Below are 22,160 nucleotides of genomic sequence, written 5' to 3' on the forward strand. Positions count from 1 at the left end.
GGGCAAAAATGAATGTCATAATGGTACTTAGAGAGGAACAAGGCCCAGCACTGTAGTCTGTGGGCCGCCCTATCCGGAATCTGAGAGATCTGAGAGGCGGGGCCAAATAACGATATTAACGGCTTATGATCAGTGATTAACTGAAACTCCGTGCCATACAAGACAGGACTGTTACTTGGTAACAGTAACAGCGTAGACAATGGCCAAAGCCCCTTTTTTCACCTGGGAGTAATGGGCCTGTGCGGGACTAAGAGTTTTAGACGCAAATGCCAGTGGCTGCTTGGAATCATCCGTGTTGCGATGGGCCAGGACCGCCTCCACCCCATACTGCGAAGCATCGGTAGCCAGGACCAATGGCTTGTGGGGGTCAAAAGTAGCCAAACAAGGCACTGACGTGAGAAGGCCCTTCAACGAGGTGAACGCTCCCTCGCATGGAGGCGACCAATCAAAAGGAACACCCTTGCGCGGAAGGCAGTACAGGGGGCGGGCTATGGTGGAAGCCCTGGGAATGAACCGGTGGTAATAGGCAATCTTGCCTAAAAAAGCTTGTAACTCCTTCAGCAAAGCGCGCTGCGGAAGGTCGATGATACCTTGGACCAAACTTCCTAGCGGCTGGACGCCGTGCCGAGAGATGGTGTAGCCCACATACTCAATGGACGGTTGGAAGAAGTTTGACTTACGCAGGTTGCAACGCAAGTCCACGGACCTGAATTTGAGAAAGAGGGTGTGAAGGTTGTGCAAGTGTTCCTTCGTACTGTGGCCTGTGACAATTATGTCGTCCAGGTATATAATACAATGAGGGATTGTCGACGTGACGTGCTCAAGATAACGCTGGAATACTGCCGGGGCACTGGATATTCCGAAGGCCAACCGCTGCTATTGGTAAAGGCCAAACGGGGTGTTGACGACTGCCAGCCGTTTGGAGTCCTCATCAAGTGGTATCAGATGATAAGCCTCCGAAAGATCGATTTTCGAAAAATATTGGCCTCCCACCACAGCGGAGAACAATTCATCAGCACGAGGCAATGGATAGGTGTCCACCACCAATTGGGAATTAATGGTGGCCTTGAAATCGCCACAAAGATGTAATTTTCCCGAGGGCTTCCTTACAATAACGAGGGGCGAAGCCCACTCACTAGAAGAAATGGGAAGAATGACCTCGAGGGCTGTCAGCCGGTCGAGCTCTTCTTTTACCTGAGGGCAGAGGGCGAAGGGGAACTGCCGCGCGCATAGAAAAGTGTGCCGATGCGTCGGGAGCCTAGCCTGATGAAACTTCCTGAATGTCAACATCCATGTCCTCTGTACCTGCTTCCTTCGATTCTTTTGAGGCCAAGCGTAAACTTTAAAAATGTGTCCTTTTTTATTACATTTGTGACAAACGGCCCAACGCTGGGGGCACTCTGACCGATCATGATGTATATAGCACGGCGCACAGGACGGTAACAGGGGCCAGCGTCTGGAACTCTGTTTACGCGCCATGCGTGAGCGGCCGTAACGACCGGATTGTACCGCTTGCACGTTGTCCACCCCGTATCCAGTGGACGCGGCACCGCCGCCCTGAACCGCCGCGACGTCGCACCACACTTCCAACTGTTGACCTGCGGCGTGAGAGACTTCATATGATTGAGCAATAGACAGGACTTCCTCAAGGGAAGGGTCTTCTAACTGCAGGGCCGTTGCCGGACCTCCCTATCAGGGGCAGAACAAACAATGACGTTGCGCACCATAATGTGGGCATACGACTCTCGCGACTGCTCTGTGACAAAATGACACTTGCGACTAAGACCGTGCAGGGTAGTGGCCCACAACCGGTACGTCTGAGGGGGCTGCTTCTTGCATTGATAGAACTTGACACTAGGCACCACAACATGCGTGCGGCGGCAATAATATGAAGACAGCAATGAACACAATGCGTCAAAAGACAAGGACGAGGGTTCCTGCAACGGCGCTAGCTGCAACAAAACTTGATACAGCAAGGGAGATATCCAAGACAAGAAAAGAGCACGACATACCTCCATATCAGCAACATGAAACGCCTGGAAATGCTGCCGAAGGCAATGTTCATATGCGTCCCAATCCTCCGCCATCTCGTCATACGGGGGAAAGGGAGGAGGGAACGGCGCTGGAGCAGACTGCGTGGAGAGCAAAGCCGGAAGCACTTGTTTCATGGTTGCCATGAGCTCCGTCTGCTGCTCAACCAAAACCCTAACAAAATCCTCCATGCCGTGGATAAGCTGCGAAACCAGAACAACGATGCAACACGCGAAAGAACGACCCTACTTGTCGCCAATTGTGTAGTAACATGGTTCACGTTTTCCGTCGCACTTCACATAGCGTAGGCCAGGAACTGTCTCCTAGGCATGCCCGATGTGAACTGACTGGGCACGGCCCGTGCTGCCTGATTTGTTGTTGTTGTTGTTGTTGTTCCACTGGCAGAGGTCGCGACCGAATTCTCGCGTGCCCTCTGGTGGACGGGACTCTATTTGCGGCAACTACCGTCTGTGACACGCCGTGCTGATGTGCGCCTCCCGCAATCTTCCTGGTGGCTACTGCAGTAACAGTTGACTAACTGCAGCTGTGCTCTCCATGATAGTTACTATAGTGAATAACCTAAGTCCTCATACATTTAAGGTATAGACTGTACAGCTCACCTACTTCAAAGAAAGAAACTACTGCAGGTATTGCTACAAATGCCTTCTCAGTTGCAGAGATGAACACACTTACCTCTTCCACTTGCAACATTGGCAGCACAACCAGCCAGTCCAATACTTTCCTTAAAGTCCTGGTATAATCAGTAACAATCCCACAGGGTTCGCATCCTTTACATTTAATTCAAATTTCAATACTAGTTTCCTCAGCAAACTCAAACCTGGCATCTCCCATCCAGACATACTTAACAGAACACTTCAGACACTATGCCTGTCACAAGTCATAATTGCTGAAAATACAGATTCTAAAAGTTTATTGCAAAATATAGTGCATGCAATGTACTCTACCAGCTCTGCTACCATGCTGTGCTCCCATTATCTTACAGAGCAATGAGGAATAGTAGGACCAAGTTGAATATATGCGTTTCATGTTTGCTGAATGCACCATGAATATCAGGTGTCACAGAAAAGTAAAATACTTATTAAAATTAACTGTGAGGGTGTTGGTAACAAACTTACACCTTGCACTCAGCAATAATTGTTCTTATAACAAAAGTGCCACAATTTTTTTTCAAAAGGATTGTTGCTAGTAGCTAAACTTTAAACAAGTGACAAAAGGTGGCACAGGATGTGCACAACTGTCATGTTGAAGTCCCTCCACATTTTCCAACATTTCCAAGTTCACCATCAGGTAAAACCCTTCACCCAGTTGCAATGAAGGTCACATCTTACTTGGGCTCAACACTCAACAATGGCTGCACATATCCTTCTTCTGTCTTGGGCTAAGCGACAACTACACCCTCTATATAGCTCAGCGATGTCATTAACACTGATACCGTGAAATTCAGATGTCAACTCGACACCATTAAAATGGTAATGCATCCATCATGGCACATACCTAATTGAATGCTGTGGAGAGAACAATACCTGAAAGCAGACCCCTTTCACAAAAATCACTATAATAGTAACTTTATACTAACCACTAGCAGGAAACTTTAAAAATTTGCTGTGGTTGATGCTTGTAAGCATCAGCACAATCCTCTAGAACAGTGCTGCTAACTTAAACCCATAGCAAATGTATTAATTTGCTCATAAATCAGCTTTAAGCACTACTGACTAAGTTAACAGTAAAAAACAAATAATTAATAATTTCTAATGAAACAACAGAAAATCCAGAATGGAATGTAACAGTGTTTCTATTGTATATCTAAAAACAAAGATGTATCTAAAAACAAAGATGATGTGACTTACCAAATGAAAGTGCTGGCAGGTCGACAGACACACAAACAAACACAAACATACACACAAAATTCAAGCTTTCGCAACAAACTGTTGCCTCATCAGGAAAGAGGGAAGGAGAGGGAAAGACGAAAGGATGTGGGTTTTAAGGGAGAGGGTAAGGAGTCATTCCAATCCCGGGAGTGGAAAGACTTACCTTAGGGGGAAAAAAGGACGGGTATACACTCGCACACACACACATATCCATCCACACATACAGAGACACAAGCAGACATATCAAATATGTCTGCTTGTGTCTGTATATGTGTGGATGGATATGTGTGTGTGTGTGCAAGTGTATACCCGTCCTTTTTTCCCCCTAAGGTAAGTCTTTCCACTCCCGGGATTGGAATGACTCCTTCCCCTCTCCCTTAAAACCCACATCCTTTCATCTTTCCCTCTCCTTCCCTCTTTCCTGATGAGGCAACAGTTTGTTGCGAAAGCTTGAATTTTGTGTGTATGTTTGTGTTTGTTTGTGTGTCTGTCGACCTGCCAGCACTTTCATTTGGTAAGTCACATCATCTTTGTTTGTAGATATATTTTTCCTACATGGAATGTTTCCCTCTATTATAAAAACAAAGATGATGTGACTTACCGAACGAAAGCGCTGGCAGGTCGATAGACACACAAACAAACACAAACACACATAAAATTCAAGCTTTCGCAACAAACTGTTGCCTCATCAGGAAAGAGGGAAAGACGAAAGGATGTGGGTTTTAAGGGAGAGGGTAAGGAGTCATTCCAATCCCGGGAGCGGAAAGACTTACCTTAGGGGGAAAAAAGGACAGGTATACACTCGCACACACACACATATCCATCCACACATATGTGTGTGTGTGCGAGTGTATACCTGTCCTTTTTTCCCCCTAAGGTAAGTCTTTCCGCTCCCGGGATTGGAATGACTCCTTACCCTCTCCCTTAAAACCCACATCCTTTCGTCTTTCCCTCTCCTTCCCTCTTTCCTGATGAGGCAACAGTTTGTTGCGAAAGCTTGAATTTTGTTTGTGTGTTTGTGTTTGTTTGTGTGTCTATCGACCTGCCAGCGCTTTTGTTCGGTAAGTCACATCATGTTTGTTTTTAGATATATTTTTCCCACGTGGAATGTTTCCCCCTATTATATTGATATCAGTGTTTCTATTGAGTTTTATACTCCCTTTGTCAGAAAAGTTCTGGGACAGGCTTTTATATTTCTGAGTTTGCAGTATTAAAAATGTGGTTTTTATGTTACGTGGTATGTGTGCATCCTTGAAATGACCTTGCAATGTTTCTGCACAAACTCACTAGGTGGCAGAGCTGTGCTTAGCAACACACTGTTTGGGTTCTTGGTGCATTAGTCACGGTGACACAATGGATGCTGATTGTGAGCAAAGAGTGAACTTTAAGCAAGCATATGCAGGTGAAGCACTTCCAAGACATCACGTTTTTGAGTGGTACAAAAGGTTTTGTGACGGCTAGGATTCAGAGCAAGATAATCCCAGTGCTGGTCGCCTGGCTACAGCACATACCGATGCAAACGTAGAGCGTGTAAGGCCATTATTGCAAGAAGACAGCCATTGAACAGTGCATATGATATGAAACTTGAATGTGAACAACTTGATTTGAATTGTGATGTGTGTCATAAGATTTTACGCAGAGATTTAGGGAGATGGGAACTTAATGAAAGACTCATCCCTCACACACTAACAGAAAGAGGAAAGATGAAGAACTGCTGCTGAACTACTGGATAGGGCCAGATGTGATCCTGCATGTCTGTCAAAGATTGTTGCTGGGGATGAAAGTTTGTGCTACCAGTAAGATCCTTAAACGATGTGTCAAAATACTGAATGGTGGAGTTTGGATCAACAGCCAAAAAAAACGTGAAATGGCAACCTTTGAGAACAAAGACAATGTTGACTGCATTCTTTGACAGTAAAGGATTAGTTCACCATGAGTATGTTCCTCCAGGTCAAACAGTGAACCATACTCCTTACATTGAAGTCTTGAAAGGTTTCCAACAAGCAATTCAATGTCACCATCCTGATTCTCAGGACTAGTTCTTTCTGCATGAGAATGCAAGATCCTATACTGCTTTATCTGTTACCGAGTATCTGGCCAGACATTCTGTTATTACCAACCCACATCCGGCATATTTGCCCGACCTCTCACCTTGCGAGTTTTTTGCATTTCCGTGAGTGAAAAGGTGACTGAAAGGAAAGTTTCATCAAGATATCGTAGACATCCAAAGGGATTTGACAAATTAGCTTACAAGATGGTTGCTTCAAAGACCTCCAGAAATATTGGAAGCTGAGTATAGACAGCCAAGGAGATTACTTTGATAGGCGCTAGGATTATCATTTGGTAAGTGCAATTTTCTATTTTTTTAAAAAGCTGTCCTTGAACTTTTCTGACTAAGGGAGTATTATTGGTGTAAAATATCTTCCAGAATAATTTATTCCAATCACTAATATCATTATTCAATTTAATTCCTGCTTCACTTATTTATTTGTTTATTGTTTTATTTTGCCTGGCCAGGTTAGGGACTTCAGGCACTGTCTTACACCAGACCAGCAATTACACATACCAAAAAATATTGCAAAATTCCCTGTTAACAGTCCAACCAGAATAGCTACCTGCTCATTCATTCATTCCAAAAAGTCACTGAAACTATCTTTTTAGCAAGTCTAATGAAAAAAATCGTATTGCAAAGCCAATAACCAATGACCTTTTTTGTCATGACATGCAGCTTCTTATGCTGAGTATTAGTATTGATAAAAAAATCTACTGTATCTTAGTACAGAATAATGACTTGAATAATAAAAAATTTAAAAATTCTCTTATTTGTTAACTGTTTCCCTAAAAGTAACTCAGATTAGGAAAGAAAACACATAGATTTGTCAATGAATGAAAGTATCTCGTAAAACAGGAAAGGTAAGTGTGTCTGTCAGTCTGGAATGATTGATGCAATACATTACAAGAAACACTGCAGGATATTGAAGAAAGTATTACAATGTAAATGCACCATGAAAAGAGGTTAGCCATACCAGACAACAGAATAAAAGACAATATGGAATATAATGAAGGAAAACACCGGTAGATCTAGAGATGAAGAGGAGCAGTCTAGAGGATGAAGAGGAGCAGATTGCTTCAAGAGTGAATGATACTTAGGTAACAGTTATCGTCTGGTGTGCCCAAGGTGAAGCATTTTATACAGATTGTTTCAGGATTTCACCATCAAGCTTTGAAGATTGATATGTCTCACAAAAGAGGATCATTTTTTACTAAGGAACATATACTCGTAAATGCACAGAAGTTGCCATTTATTACTATCAGGCAAGTTCTGACAATAATGTACATGAATGGATCAATCAATCCACCCTGTATCTCAATACATGCTGCACACCTACGTATCAGTGTCCGTCCAAATCTGGACAGTACATCAGAATTCTGTTGGATTTATTGGAAAGCATCAGTGATTTAGGCTATCAGCTCAACTCTAGTGGCAATTGGAGTAACGTAAACTGTACTTGTATCACGTCCCAGAAGAAAGTAACCAAGGTGTGTCAAGTAAGATGAATCCGCTGGCCATGTGACAGGTCCACTTTTTCCTATCCAATGTTCTCCATAATTAACAACTATCTGTGCTCACACATCAACACTGAAGTATGCTTGGGCTCCATTGTGCTGTAACTAGAGGCCACTGTACACAACAAGCAGTAGATTGTCCAGAAGTTCCTTAAATATGGTCAGTAGGAACTGTAAGTAAACTGCTCCAGTGAATCTAGGTGGCAATATTACAGGTCCTAGAAGATAACTATCCAAAATGCCCACCCACATGTTTACAGGGACCCTTCATTGATGCGACCTAACAGAAACTGCATGAGCATTCTCATAGTTGCAGATGTGGCTATTCCTGCTGTTAAAATACACGTAATGTATACAGAAAGCTGTGGTGTCACCGCCAGATACCACACTTTCTAGGTGGTAGCCTTTAAATCGGCCGCGGTCTGTTAGTATACGTCGGACCCGCGTGTCGCCACTATCAGTGATTGCAGACCGAGCGCCGCCACACGGCAGGTCTAGAGAGACTTCCTAGCACTCACCCCAATTGTACAACCGTCTTTGCTAGCGATGGTTCACTGACAAAATACGCTCTCATTTGCCGAGACGATAGTTAGCATAGCCTTCAGCTACGTCATTTGCTACGACCTAGCAGGGCGCCATTATCAGTTGCTATTGATATTGTGAATAATGTACAGACAAGAGCTACGTTCAACATTAATGGATTAAAGTTAAGTATTCCACCATCTGCGTCCGTTTTTCTAAGTTCTAATTTCCTTGTCCTGTTCCAGACCTCACGCCAGCCGGCATGAGCTTAAACGCGTGCCTTTCGGCTTCGTCTATTATACAGGTTGGCTCTCCTGCCAGCCCAAAACAAAAGCCTCATCTGTAAATTTCATTGTTAAATCTACAGATCATTTCACCATCAAAATTTGATGTTCTCAGGTCACACGTACCACCACCAACATGCTCTAGTAAGTGTCCTTGAATTGCAGAAAAGGTACTGTGGTGTGGGTTTCTTCTGTTAGGGAACCAATTTTTATAGATATGAGGAGCTGCTCTTTCACCTCCACTTGCCTCACCGTAGTACATAATCATGACAGTGGGCTCATCAAATCCATACTCAGGTTTCATTGAGTACAAACAGCAAGGAAACCAGAAAAGTGCCTGGCTTCTAGTGTGGCTTGTGGTGATAAACTCAATTTGGAAGACTACAGACACATCCAAACAAATCTTTCTTTGTGATGCAAATGTAATATAGAAATAACAAATAGTATATTTACGTCTTGGGTCTTTCCTTCACATCCTGTATGGTAAATCTCCCCTGACCTGCAGTTCTGGGTGACTTTCCCAAAATCTGCCCCTTTTCTTAGACCTCTCCAGTCCTTTTCCTTCACCCTTCTTCCTTCCCCTTCTGCCTGAAGAAGGAGCCCACTGGCTCCAAAAGCTTGCCAGTCACAACAGTCTTTTATGTGTGTGTTCTGGTGAATATCAAATTTTGATGGTGAAATGATCTGTAGATTTAACCATGAAATTTACAGATGAGGCTTTCTGTATACATTATGTGTATTTTAACAGCAGGAATAGCCACATCTGCGACTATGAGAACGCTCATGCAGTTTCTGTTAGATCGCACCAATGAAGGTTCCCTGTAAACATGTGGGTGGGCATTTTGGATAATGATCTTCTAGGACCTGCAATATTGCCACCTAGATTCACTGGAGCAGTTTACTTACAGTTCCTGCTGACCATATTTAAGGAACTTCTGGACAATCTACTGCTTGTTGTGTACGGTGGCCTCTAGTTACAACACAATGGAGCCCAAGCATACTTCAGTGTTGATGTGTGAGCACAGATAGTTGTTAATCCACCAACCACTCTTCAAGACTGTGAGCAGCTCAGCATGCAGAATGGACGTTATTGCTCCAACATGAGATTGGTGACATCATTCACAGCATGCCCTGTCATCGTCAGACCTTTATTTCTTCCAGAGGTGGTCACACCCTATGCTGAGCACAGTAACCAGTTGTCGGAATGTGTACTTGGTTCTAAACATCCATTGAACAGCTGTAGCACACTTGTTTTTGTCTAACTCCAACACACAGAAAGCTCGCTCCGCAACTAAACTCGCCATGTTTGTGACTAGCACTGACTATCAGCAAATTACCCAACTACGCTGTGGCGGTATACATAAAAAAAAACTTTGAGAGTTTCTCTTCAAAACGACATATGTATGAAATCTCTATGATATTTGGTTCTTGTGCAGTAAGTAATTGAAAGTGTTCCCAGACTTTATTTACACCTTGTAGATAAAAAATCAGTAGTGTTATATCTCAGTGTGGAACTTGAAACTTTAGGCAGAGGGCAGGAGCATTTAGAGGGACTCTGGCTCAAGATTAAAAGAATGGTTGACCAAGCACTTGATAGATATGTACCTAGTAGAACAGTTGATAATGGGAGGGAACCTCCATGGTATGCACCCACTGTGTAGAAACTTCTAAAGAAACAGATATTACTACATAATAGGTGTAAAAGAAAGTACAGAACAGCGATTCTAGGAGCTAGAGTCTGGAACCGCACGACCACTACAGTCGCAGGTTAGAATCCTGCCTTGGGCACGGATGTGTGTGATGTTCTTAGCTTAGTTAGGTTTAAGTAGCTCTAAGTTCTAGGGGACAGATGACCTCAGAAATTAAGTCCTATAGTGCTCAGAGCCATTTGAACCATTTTTATCTCATGATTTTGTCGAGTGAATTTTTCTTTTGATTAAAATTTTCTTTTAATTCACATATTAACACAAATCTCTATATACTGAAGTACACACCATTACTTCTAGGTTATTGTAACAAAGTGCCAGTGCCATAAAAAGAAAGTTCACACTGCTTACTCAGACCAATTGTTTTACTGCACTGAAAATGTGTAGAAGTCAAACATTACTTAACATTCACATGTTATGGTTCTCCTATGGAATCCACCAATGGAGCAGGAGCAGATGGCTACCAATAAATCCTTTAGGTCCTCTTAAAAATTTTGTTATAAATAGGCAAAATTTTTACAGTTGCAGCTAGCACTTTAATGGGTCACAGCGGAGTGGGGCAGAGTCAGCTCCAAAATAACAACACAACACAGCAGTTTTGAATCAGTTTCAGTTTTCTGTACCCCAGTAGGTTAAAACGGAATCCTTACACATACAGGACCACTTTGTTGCTCATTTGTCTGTTTGTCTGCCTGCCAAAACTCCTCCTCCTCACAAGGGAACCTCCCCATCACACCCCCTTCAGATTTAGTTATAAGTTGGCACAGTGGATAGGCCTTGAAAAACTGAACACAGATCAGTCGAGAAAACAGGAAGAAGTTATGTGGAACTATGAAACAGTAAGCAAAATATACAAAATGAGTAGTTCATGTGCAAGATAGGCAACATCAAGGACTACGCGAGCTCAGGAGCGCTGTGGTCCCGTGGTTAACAGTTGCCAGAAAGTGTTTGCAAACATTTGTTTCTGAATAATCAACACCTTTCTGGTTCTAAGTCAATCACTTTGGCAATTGTTCTTATTCCTCATATTGATTTCATGAACTGAGGAACTTGTATTAAAGAGAGATATGTTATTTATGACAAATTTCATTAAAGAATAAATATACTGAAAAGCAGTAGCCAGTATTCTCAGTTATATGAACAGAATTCTGCAGGAAAAACTTGGGTGGTGAGTTACTGCAAATATAAAAAATTATTATGTTGGTGATCGTACGTGTGACCTGAGAACATCAGGTCCAGTCACTAACAGTACCTATCACATCAAAGGCAGGGTTACCTGTGAAACCAGTCATGTGGTCTACAAGCTAAGCTACAACCATTTTGCTGCATTCTATGTGGGCATGAAAACCAACAAGTTGTATTTCTGCTTAAATGGCCACTGAGAAACTGTGGCCGAGAAAGAACTGGACCACCCAGTTGCCGAGCATGCTGCCCAACATGACATTCTTCATTCAGTGACTGCGACACAGTCTGTGCCATCTGGATCCTTCCCAGCAACAGATTTTCTGAACTTCACAGGCAGGAAGTCTCCTTGCAATATATCCTACATTCCTGTAACCCTCCTGGCCTCAGCCTTCGTTAGTCATTGTCCTACACCCACCTATTCCCTTCCCTGATCTCACTCCACAGCCTTCTGATGCACATGCACACCCATTGTCTTTTTACTTCTCTCCATTTCTGCCTCTCGCCATCTAACCTCCTGACTGACCTACCTGCCCTACAGCCTCTTCACCTCATCCCTAGATGCTTCCACAAGCAGTACTTTTCTGTTCCCCACTCCCACCCCTACCCTGCTATCCCTCCACCTTTCCACCCTAGCCTCCTTCTTATCCCATCCACCTGATTGCTTCTTCCATGACATGCTGCTGCTTGCAGTCTGGTCTCAGCAGCTAGAGACTGTGGTCAAGTGTGTATGTGGTGAGGGGTGTGTGTGTGTGTGTGTGTGTGTGTGTGTGTGTGTGTGTGTGTGTGTTTTGTCTAAGAAGGTATTTTTGACTGAAAGCTTACTTCCTGGAAGTCTTTTTGTTGTTCCTATCTGTGACTCAGGATCTCCGCTGTACGGTGAGAGCTGTTCTTTTCAAAAGATGGATAGAGGGAGAGATACTGAACAGTACAATTAGAAACTAGAAAGGGGCAGGGAAACAATACACACACACACACACACACACACAGACACACACACACACACACACACACAAACATATACAGAGAGAGAGAGAGAGAGAGAGAGAAACTCTGACATGATATTCTGTCTTGCCCTTCACACCTCTTGCTGTAGTCTTTTCTCACCCTCTTAACCTCCATACCATTCTTCTCAAACTGTATGTCTTTTCCACACTATTATCCCTAACTCAATGTTACTACACCTGCATTCATTCCCACTGATGACGCCTGACTCCCTCCCTCCCCTTCTCCCCTTTCCCTTTTCTCTTATCCACACAATAGATGGGTCCCCCTCATCCTGAGATCTGAGTAACCTGTTGCCCCTTTTCCTCAACAACCTATCACCCTGAGGAACAAATACTTCCAAAAGTTAGGGTTAGTGTTTTCACTATTAAATGTGTCTGTCAGCAATACAGGAATTTTGACTTCAACATTTTTTACTCACACCAGATACTTGATGACTATTTCCCTTCAGAGCTATGGAGAAAATATTAGCATGTTAGTTACATTGTTGATATTTTTTTTCCATTAATGTTCTAAAACTTCAAGAATCATGACATTGTAAATCTGTAAAACAAATACTGTATCATAGATTCACAGTAGCTAAATGCATTCATCAGCTGACCTGTTTGTGAGATACAGACTATTTTCGATCTCTCTCTCTCTCCCCCTCCCCCTTTAATTAATAAGGTTTCATCGTAACACAAGTTTCTGTTTCAATATTTACCCTTCCACTATGCAGTTAACTTTATATAGTTTTCTGATAAATCTTGAGATGACTAATCCAGCCTATGGGTGAAGCTCCCAGTCCAGTACTCAATGGAAACGCATTTTGTAAGAGAATTATACTGTTCACTTCAACACCTGACACTGTGGAATGTACCTTCGCTCAACATAGCCATTTTAATTTGTAATATGCTAATGTGAATACTTGGGAAGACATCTATGAATGTGAAAGTACAAATGATAAGTTCAATAAATTCCTAAATAGGTTTACCTATTATTTTGAACTTTGCTTTCCACTCCATAAAAAGACAATCACAAAAAATGATTTGAAAATAAAATGGGTCACAATAGGGATACAAATATCTGTGAAGAAAAAGAGACTACTTCATGAAACATCTAGACAGCACACCACATCCCCAGAATTTGATTCCTATTTTAAGAATTACAAAAAGATTTTAACTAAAGTCATAAAAGAAGCAAAAAAAAAAAAATGGCAAATAGTTCCTTCATAGCAAATACACAAAATAAAATGAAAGCCATATGGGAGATGGTAAGGCATGAAACAGGAGTAAAACGGAGAGAATACCATAATATCAAACTGAATGAAAACACTTCCGTAATATCTGACCCCCAGCAGATAGCAAATAATTTTAACTCATATTTCTCTGAGGCAGCTGAGATTCTGGTGAAGCAAAACTTTCAACATGCTGTCACTGCAAATCAGATTAAAACTATCCCTGGTAACAAGTCTCTCTTCCTACACCCAACAGATGAACGGGAAATGCTAAAAACAATAGGGGAGCTAAAATCAAATTTTTCCTCTGGTACTGACAACATACCAGACCATATCATTAAAAAATGTGCACCCTTAGTAGTTAAGCCCATGGTAGACATATGCAATAATTCACTTTCTCAGGGAATCTTCCCGGAAAGGCTAAAAATAGCTAAAGTGAAGCCATTGTTCAAAAAGGGTGAAAAAACAGATATAACAAATTATAGGTCAGTCTCTCTACTATCTGTTTTTTCTAAAATAATTGAAAAAATCTTTTATAAAAGACTCGTAGATTTCATTGAAAAAAATAAACTTTTCTCAGCTACACAGCATGGATTCTGAAAATGTAAATCCACTGAGACAGCTATTATCGATTTCTTAAATGAAGCTTTAAATGCATTAGATAAAAAAGAACACATAGCAGCAATATTCCTAGATCTTTCAAAAGCATTTGACATCATTAACCGTGGTCTTTTGCTTAGAAAACTAGAAAATGTTGGTGTCAGAGCAGCCTATGAATGGGTAAAGTCATATCTACAAAACAGACACAAAATAGTTGAAGTCTTGTACAAAGAAGGAAAAAATTTAACTTCCTATCAATCAGAAAAACAGTGTGTTAAATACGGTGTGCCGCAGGGTTCCGTACTGGGGCCAATCCTGTTCTTGCTGTTTGTAAATGACCTGGAACCATCCAGCCCAAACTATAAGTACATTAAATATGCCGATGATACAAATATAGTTATCAAAGGAAAGACCCCAGAAGAGCTCCAAAATGAAATAAAAAAGAGCACTACACATGTATCACAATGATTCGCAATGAACAACTTAATAATAAACACACATAAAACAAACACTATGCATCTACACACAGTGCAGAATAAACAGCCTTTAACTGCAACCATAGAACTGTTAGGCAAAAGACTTGAAATTGTAAATAGCACCAAGTTTTTGGGAGTTTGGATCCAAGATGATCTAAGATGGCAGAAACACACACAACACCTATGTAGTAAATTAAATACCATTTGTTATAGTATAAAAATTCTTGCTGGATTTACATCTATGCAAGCCATAAAAAATGTGTACTATGCCCAAGCAGAATCACCACTAAGATATGGTTTAATTTGCTGGGGAAATTCACCACCCAGCAAAAGCTGTTTTATTGCACAAAAAAGAATTATAAGAGCCATGGAAGGCTTAGCACCTTGATCTTCATGCAAACCCTCATTTAAAAAGCTTCATATTCTTCCATTACCATGCCTATATATCCTAGAAGCAGTAATGTTTATAAGGAAAATTGTAGATGAAAATAACAAGATTGCTCCAAAAAACCAAAGTATCATTCATACAACACAAGAAATAATCAAGATTTACATATGCAGTTTTCACATACAACACTAAAACAAAAAGGGCCCTTGCAAGCAGGAAAAAAACTATAACAAACTACCTAAAGAAATTAAGGCAATAACTGGCATGCATAAATTCAAAACTGCAGTGAGTGACTACTTGCTACAGAATTGTTACTATAGTGTTGATGAATTTTTATCTACAATGTAAATATGTGAAAAATTTAAATAGTTTATACAATTAAGGCCAAAATAAGAAATATGTACATGTAGATTTATCTGTGTATTATATGTGGTCTATTACATATATATATATGTGTGTGTGTGTGTGTGTGTGTGTGTGTGTGTGTGTATAATCAAGGCCGAAAGTATGAAATGTGTGCGTGTAAAATTTATTTGTGAAATGTTATTCCCATGTGTTAAGAGTTATATTGCTATTTACTGAAAACCATACAACAGCTTTTTCTGTTAAGCTTTATTGCAAATTATTTGACCTGTCCTATATCATTATGTACCCCTGTACAGTGTATGATTCACAGGACCAATAAATATACAATACAATACAATACACCTTCCAGTATTACACACACAGCACCAGACAGTCACGCATTTTTAAATTCCTTGTCCATCTTGTTTTCCTCAAAGCTAGAGGGAAATTATAGGATATTATTAACTCTGTGTATGTTTTACTGTGTGAATTTACTTATTACATAATGCCATAATCTCATTAATACAAACAAATTTTTATCTTTTTAAAAATATTTCTTCATTAATAAGTCACAGCTATTACTTAAAGTAATTTTCACTCAACAATAAATGTAGACACATTCTTTTTTAGTGTTTTAGTGACATTTAAACTTCTAGGCAATTTTAGTGTTAATTTCTAAATTAAATTAAATGCACTAGAGCAACAGACAGTTAATCGGTACTATAAAAGCCCCATGTCATCCGAAGAAATACACTCAGAAAATAAACAAACTATTCTTCTCAAATATAAGCAACATAAATGGTTTCTATTTTCTACTTACATCACTGTACATATAAATCACTCTGGAAGTCACTCGCAGGGGAAATGTGCAAAAGTTTCAGAGAAACTGAGTTAGAAACTGCTTCAAAAAACAGGAGATGAACCTCATGGAGTATTATTTGTATTATGAACTTATATATTAAAGTGGTGTGAGAATAGCACTTAAAATAGCCCTAATGGAAAAATAATATAAATAATTGGAAAATAAAAATCCTGGTTACATGCAAAATATGTTGTAATATAACATACCACTTTCCAGTTGGTGTTGTACTTTCATCATCAATCATCTGGTTAGTAATTATAACTTTTAGAGGCAGAATGTAAATTTAGAAAATAATTCTAGATGTTGGTGGAATTTCAGCTTTAATCAGAATCATTATGTTACAATGCTGGTCATACTCCTGCAACATGTGAATCTCATTATACCGTTTCTTTTTGTTCTGAATTACTTTCTACAGTCATGTAATCGGACAAAAAATTGTACTTATATATTAGCTTTGTGCTGAAATTCACCTCGTTCAATCTGTTATTTTATTTTTTGCTATTGCACATTACATCTGAAATAATTTTGTGGTATTTACTTTCTACTGTATGTTTTCAAACCATTAACCATTGCCAACTCACTATATTTTCATTATTTAACAGAAAAAAGCAGAACATCCTTTATCTCTAGTTGTTCATCTATGATTCTTTGAAAATAAAAATTGGAGGACATACAATCCTGAGTTACATGTACTCTCATCCAAATCTCATTTGTACTTTATATGTTTAAGAGAAAGTGTGTGATGATGGAACAGATATAGAGTACATTCCACTAAACATTTTGAGGTAGAGAGCTTGGAGACCAGAAGGCCAAATTAATAAGACATGAGCTTCAATATGACTTTTGACATTGCTGTCATGACAATGCTCAAAATGTTGCTTCAGCTGAGGCCTTTATGTTTTAGGATACTTCACCATTGACTATTTAAATATCTTTGTTGTTGAGATGATGGCAGTTGACAGACGTTCCAGCATTGCCTCATTTTGACATGTTCTCCACAAGATATTCTGTCTTTCCATTGGCCACATACAGAACTTTCCTAAGAGTTTGCACATTACTCAGATATGATGTGTAAAAATGGCACAGCATCAGAACAGTTTTCCATAGTCATCTTATTTGCAGAGAAGTTCAAGGCAATGGTCTCACTGCTGAAAAATATTACAGGGAATGATTTGCCAACATATATCACCCATCAAACCTGATATTTACATTTCTGTATCATTGAACATGGGAAACTGATTTGTTGCAGCGAAGAAGTGTAACCTGGAAACTTGAAGTCCACAGGTGCATCCAAGTTCAGTAATGAGATGCTGGTGTTTTTGCAGAGGATCCCTCTAACATAATCTTTGCTGTTACACGTACAGTAGGAGTTTCACAGAGAAGTGTGTGGCTGTTGCTCTATGAGGTACTTTTTAAGCCATGTCATCCACAATGGGCCCATAATTTGAGACAGACAGACTTCATTACACAAGTCCAATGCTGCAACTGATTATGGATGCAAGTTGTTGCTTAACCAAATTTTCTCCACTTCATGCTGCTTACGGATGTGTCTCATTCACTCGGTTTTATGAACAGCAAAATAGCCATCTGTGAGATCAAGAGAATAATGTTACTATAATTATGCTGTTTCACCAAATGCATTTTTTTGTAAATGTCTGGGTTGGAAATGTAAATGACCATCTATTTGGGCCAGTTCTCCCATCTCACCACTCAAACAGCCATCAGCACTATCAGTTCATGCACAATGTTTTACCTGAATTATTGGAAGACATACCCTTTCATGAGTACTGGATTGGGAGACGGAGACCCTACACTCTGTCATATCCCCCAACATGAATCGTCTCAACATATTTAAGTGCTTACATTTGTAATTTGCCATTCCCGACCCCAAGTCCCCCATCTAAAAATGTGTATCAGGGCATAGCCCACACACCTTTTGATTTTTGTATGATTTTACTGAATCAGTCCATTTAGGTGGACTAGTTCATGTGAATTTGTGATTTAATTGATTCTAGGAGGTTGTTTAAGGCACATGCACTTCATGCTATTTTATATAAGTCTCTCATCATATAGAGTAATATTCTTTATTACAGAACCACCGGATCCTCCATTTGATGTTGAGGTAACTGAGATCAACAGCAGATCAGTTCGTTTGTCGTGGCATCCACCATTTGATGGGAACAGTCCTTTAACAGGTTATTTAATACAATACAAACGAGGGACAAGTCTCATCAGTGATTGGCAGCACACTGGGACTGTGAACATATCTGTGCCAACCATGGGAACTGATTTTACAAGTAAGAAGTGAGTACATGTAGCATAAGCACATTGACATCCCAGGAAAAAGACTTAAAGTGGCCTGGTATGTCAAACTGTTAATGACACATACACTGCCTAGCTGCCTAGTAATTATTACTGAACATATGAGAGAATTTAATAGATTGTGTATCTTGTCTTCTTGTTGGCCCTGTAATTGTGGCAGTGACAGCATATATGATTAGGATTTTTCCCCCAAAAAAATAATTGCTATGAAAATACAGTCATGATTTCAGCAATTATGTTAATTGTACTTACTGAAAAGACTAAAAATTTCAGGTTTTACACCTAAATCTACATGTATACTTGGCAAGCCTCTCTTTGGTGGTATAGTGTATGATAAATGGTGGATAGTGTACCTGTATTTTTCGATTTGTGACAGTATATGATTTCTGGTGTGACTCTTTGTCAGTCTTAATCTCTTTAATTTTATTATCGTGGTCACTGTATTTGCTAGTGCACAGTACATAGGGAGAAGAAAATAATAAGCTGGGGCAAAGAAGACGAGAGTCTCAGCACTTCCTTAAGAATGTGATTTTTTACATAGTTCGGTATGCTAAACAGAGCAAGTGTAAGTCAGTGACTACCACTGCTATGTCATATGTACAGATGGGGCAGGACTGTAAGCTCTGTAGGCTTGGAGGCTCAGCAGTTGTGTTTGTAATTTTACACAGCCACCATTTATTAGGTGAGAGCAAGAAAAGAAATGACTCACAAGGAACTATAAATATTGTTAATCACTTGCTACATCTAACTGCATTTGTAAAATAGCTTAGTGTCCAGATAGACTGTACGTAAAAATAGAATCACGTTGATGAGTTGGTCAGAAAACTTAGCTCAGTCAACTTTGGAGTTAGAAATATCTCTCATTATCTTGGCCTCTTGACAAAAATTCTAGTGTAGCCTACTTTGTGTACTGTGCTTTTTGCTATCTAATGGGATAGTCTGGGAAAACATATCTGGACTCAGTTAAGTATTTTCCATCTAAAAATGAGCAATAAGGATATTATGTGTTGCTAATAACTAAATGCTGGAAATCTCTAATATTCAAAAGTAAATTAAAAAGCTTATCTTATACAGCCACTTGAACACTCTAAGAAACAGTGTTGATTATAAATAAAATGCTAATATCATAGTGGTCACAGTAGTTATTTACAATGTGTCCTCAATGGATAAAACAGGTATCTCAATAAATGCTTGTTCATTATGTCACTAGGGCTTTAAAAAAATCCTGCCCTAGCTCAGTTATCATGTCATCAATGTTACAGACAATTAACCAAATGTTCACATAACCCACCTAATCAATAAAAAAATATGATGTGATTATATTCTTTAAAGATGTCCCTCACAGAGCTGAAAGAAATATCAGATAAAAAATTTCACAATGACCTTTTGTACACACAATATTAATTTTTAGGAATGTTGTCCTTTCTGAATAAACATTGGTGCCAATGGGTTTCAAAATAATAAAGATCAGCTTTTAAGCATGCATTTCATAGTATTTCATTTTCTTGTAGTTAATTTTGATCCACCCAACACGTCTTGTATTGTTTGTGTGTAGCCTTGCATTCCAGCGTGCTGCGAATTTTATACATGAATAATTGTTTCTTCACATTTTCACAGAGAAATAAGGAAAAAAGTTTGCTTTTCACAACATTGGCAGTTATATTTCCTACATAAGCATTTTTATAACAGAGCACTGTTCCATCTGTTCAGTGTAACCTTCACTCTCAACATCTGACCACCGACAGAAGATGCTAATTTTAAAAAACAGAACATAGTCCAATCTTCAAGTTTCATTAGCTACTTTACATATATTATGTTTCTTGGTTATCATTACTCGGAACAATTTACTGTAAGCTGTTATTAGATAATATAGTTTATCATCAAGCAAAGGGAAAAAATATGACTCTTTCTTCTTTGGTTATGTTTAGACACATTACAGACCTCTGAAAATATAAAATCAAATGGAAAGTGCAAGAAAACTCCAGAAATTGTTATACAGCAATTGTGATTCTTACAAACAAACGTCCAAAATTTCAGAATAAGTTAAAAGTGTACCTTATTCGTTATTCTCTGTAGAACATTTTTACACATGTAGATCCTATGACTACAAATATTTGTGTGCTTTAGGAAATATATTTCATACTAGTGCAAGTTTCCATGTAGAAATATATGAATAATCTATCCTTTTTTCTGAAAATGCTAGTCTTACAAGTTTTGCAAGAGAGATTCTGTGAAGTCTGGAAGGTAGGAGGTATGGTACTAGTGAAAATAAAGCTGTGAGGACATGTTGGAAATTGTGCTACTAGCGTAGCTCACTCGGTGGAGCATTTGCTCATGAAAGGCAAAGCTCCTGAGTTTGAGGCTCAATTGGGCACACAGTATTAATTTGTCAAAAAGTTTCATATGAATAATTGCTTTCTTTGGGTGAATTTCCATATATTTTTGTGGATGAGAATTTTTTTACTAATGAGTAAATGGCATCTGAATACTATAAGAGGAAAAGCAGTAGATTTTTCTTAAAGTAGCAGATTTTGTGTGTACTGAATGCATGCAAATTAACAGCTATTTTGAGTGTAAACAGTTTAAAGCTGATTAATGTTGTAATTATCACTAATCGTAAGCAGCATTTATTACAGTATACAAAAGTAATTTGTAATAGTTGTTTCCATCTACAAATTTGTTCCTAGACACGTTATACATCCTTCATAGTTCCACTTTATTGTGGAAACTGCAGGACATAATGTACTGTACAAGTTACTAAGCCAGTTTTGTTTTAATTAGATTTGGCTTCAGATCTCCTCTAATCCTGATTTCTCAATATCCACGTTTCCGCTCCATACAAGGACATGCTCCATATCAAGCATTTCACTAGATATTTCGTTACTTCTATTTTCAAACCACTGGCAAAATGTCTTTTCTGCATTTTAAATGCCTCTTCCACCAACACCATTTTGACTTTAAAGAATGTAATAGATTTGTATTGAGCACTTATTTATATCTGAAAAACTGTTTTCCTCTCCCCAAGTAAAATTGATACCAATGTTTCAGTACAGATCCTTTGAGGACTGCAGTGATAAGTGACTTACATCCAGCGACCACCTACCATATAAGAATGCTTGCCATGAATGCTATTCAGGCTAGTGCCTTCACGGATCCTCTTACAGTAAAAACTCAGGAAGAAGGTACTGTCAAAAATTCTGTAATTTTTTTCAGCAATCATTATATACAACATATCCTAGCCCTGAGAAAAAGCTTGAGTGTACTCTATAAGATATTATTTTCTGTGGCTTCAGCTCCTTTGGGTCCTCCACAGGATGTACATGCAGAAACTGTTGGGACTGATGAACTGCTTATAACATGGAAGGTATGTTTCATTAACTTCTAAGATTCTCATAAATTGTTTAAAACATAAGCACCCAGTGCTATTTTATGTAATTTATACAATTATGTTACAATAAAGTTTGAAATGTAAAGAAAAGTACCTTTTCTAGATGTCAACTGTAGCAATGTGTCTTCAGCATAATTTTTTTTTAAATCTATTTTTTGTTTAAGTAGACCTCTACATAAGTGAAACAAGGTTATAGAATATGTCGTTAAGTAACTAAACCTTTTCGAAAGGGGGAAATCTGTCTGTTATAAAATCTCAGTTGATAAATTCCAGACTGAAAATGGTAGTGAAAATAACAACAACATTGATGTTAAACACACAGATAGTGGTTTCTTAAGATTCCATCTTAGAATCTGCTATCCTTAATTCAATAAACT

The 22,160-nt window shown here is 39.3% G+C and overlaps 1 protein-coding gene across 1 annotated transcript in view; it reads left to right on the forward strand.

The window, feature by feature from the left end:
* LOC124598517 (Down syndrome cell adhesion molecule-like protein Dscam2) overlaps nucleotides 1–22,160 on the forward strand; it is a 439,700-nt gene that overhangs the window by 312,669 nt on the left and 104,871 nt on the right. Inside the window, exons 15-17 of the mRNA XM_047136006.1 lie at nucleotides 18,167–18,377; nucleotides 21,444–21,577; nucleotides 21,689–21,759. Coding sequence (XP_046991962.1) covers nucleotides 18,167–18,377; nucleotides 21,444–21,577; nucleotides 21,689–21,759 — 416 coding nt within the window. The remainder of the gene's footprint in view (nucleotides 1–18,166; nucleotides 18,378–21,443; nucleotides 21,578–21,688; nucleotides 21,760–22,160) is intronic.

The sequence above is a fragment of the Schistocerca americana genome, chromosome 1, assembly GCF_021461395.2.
Source record: "Schistocerca americana isolate TAMUIC-IGC-003095 chromosome 1, iqSchAmer2.1, whole genome shotgun sequence".
Classification (NCBI taxonomy): domain Eukaryota; kingdom Metazoa; phylum Arthropoda; class Insecta; order Orthoptera; family Acrididae; genus Schistocerca; species Schistocerca americana.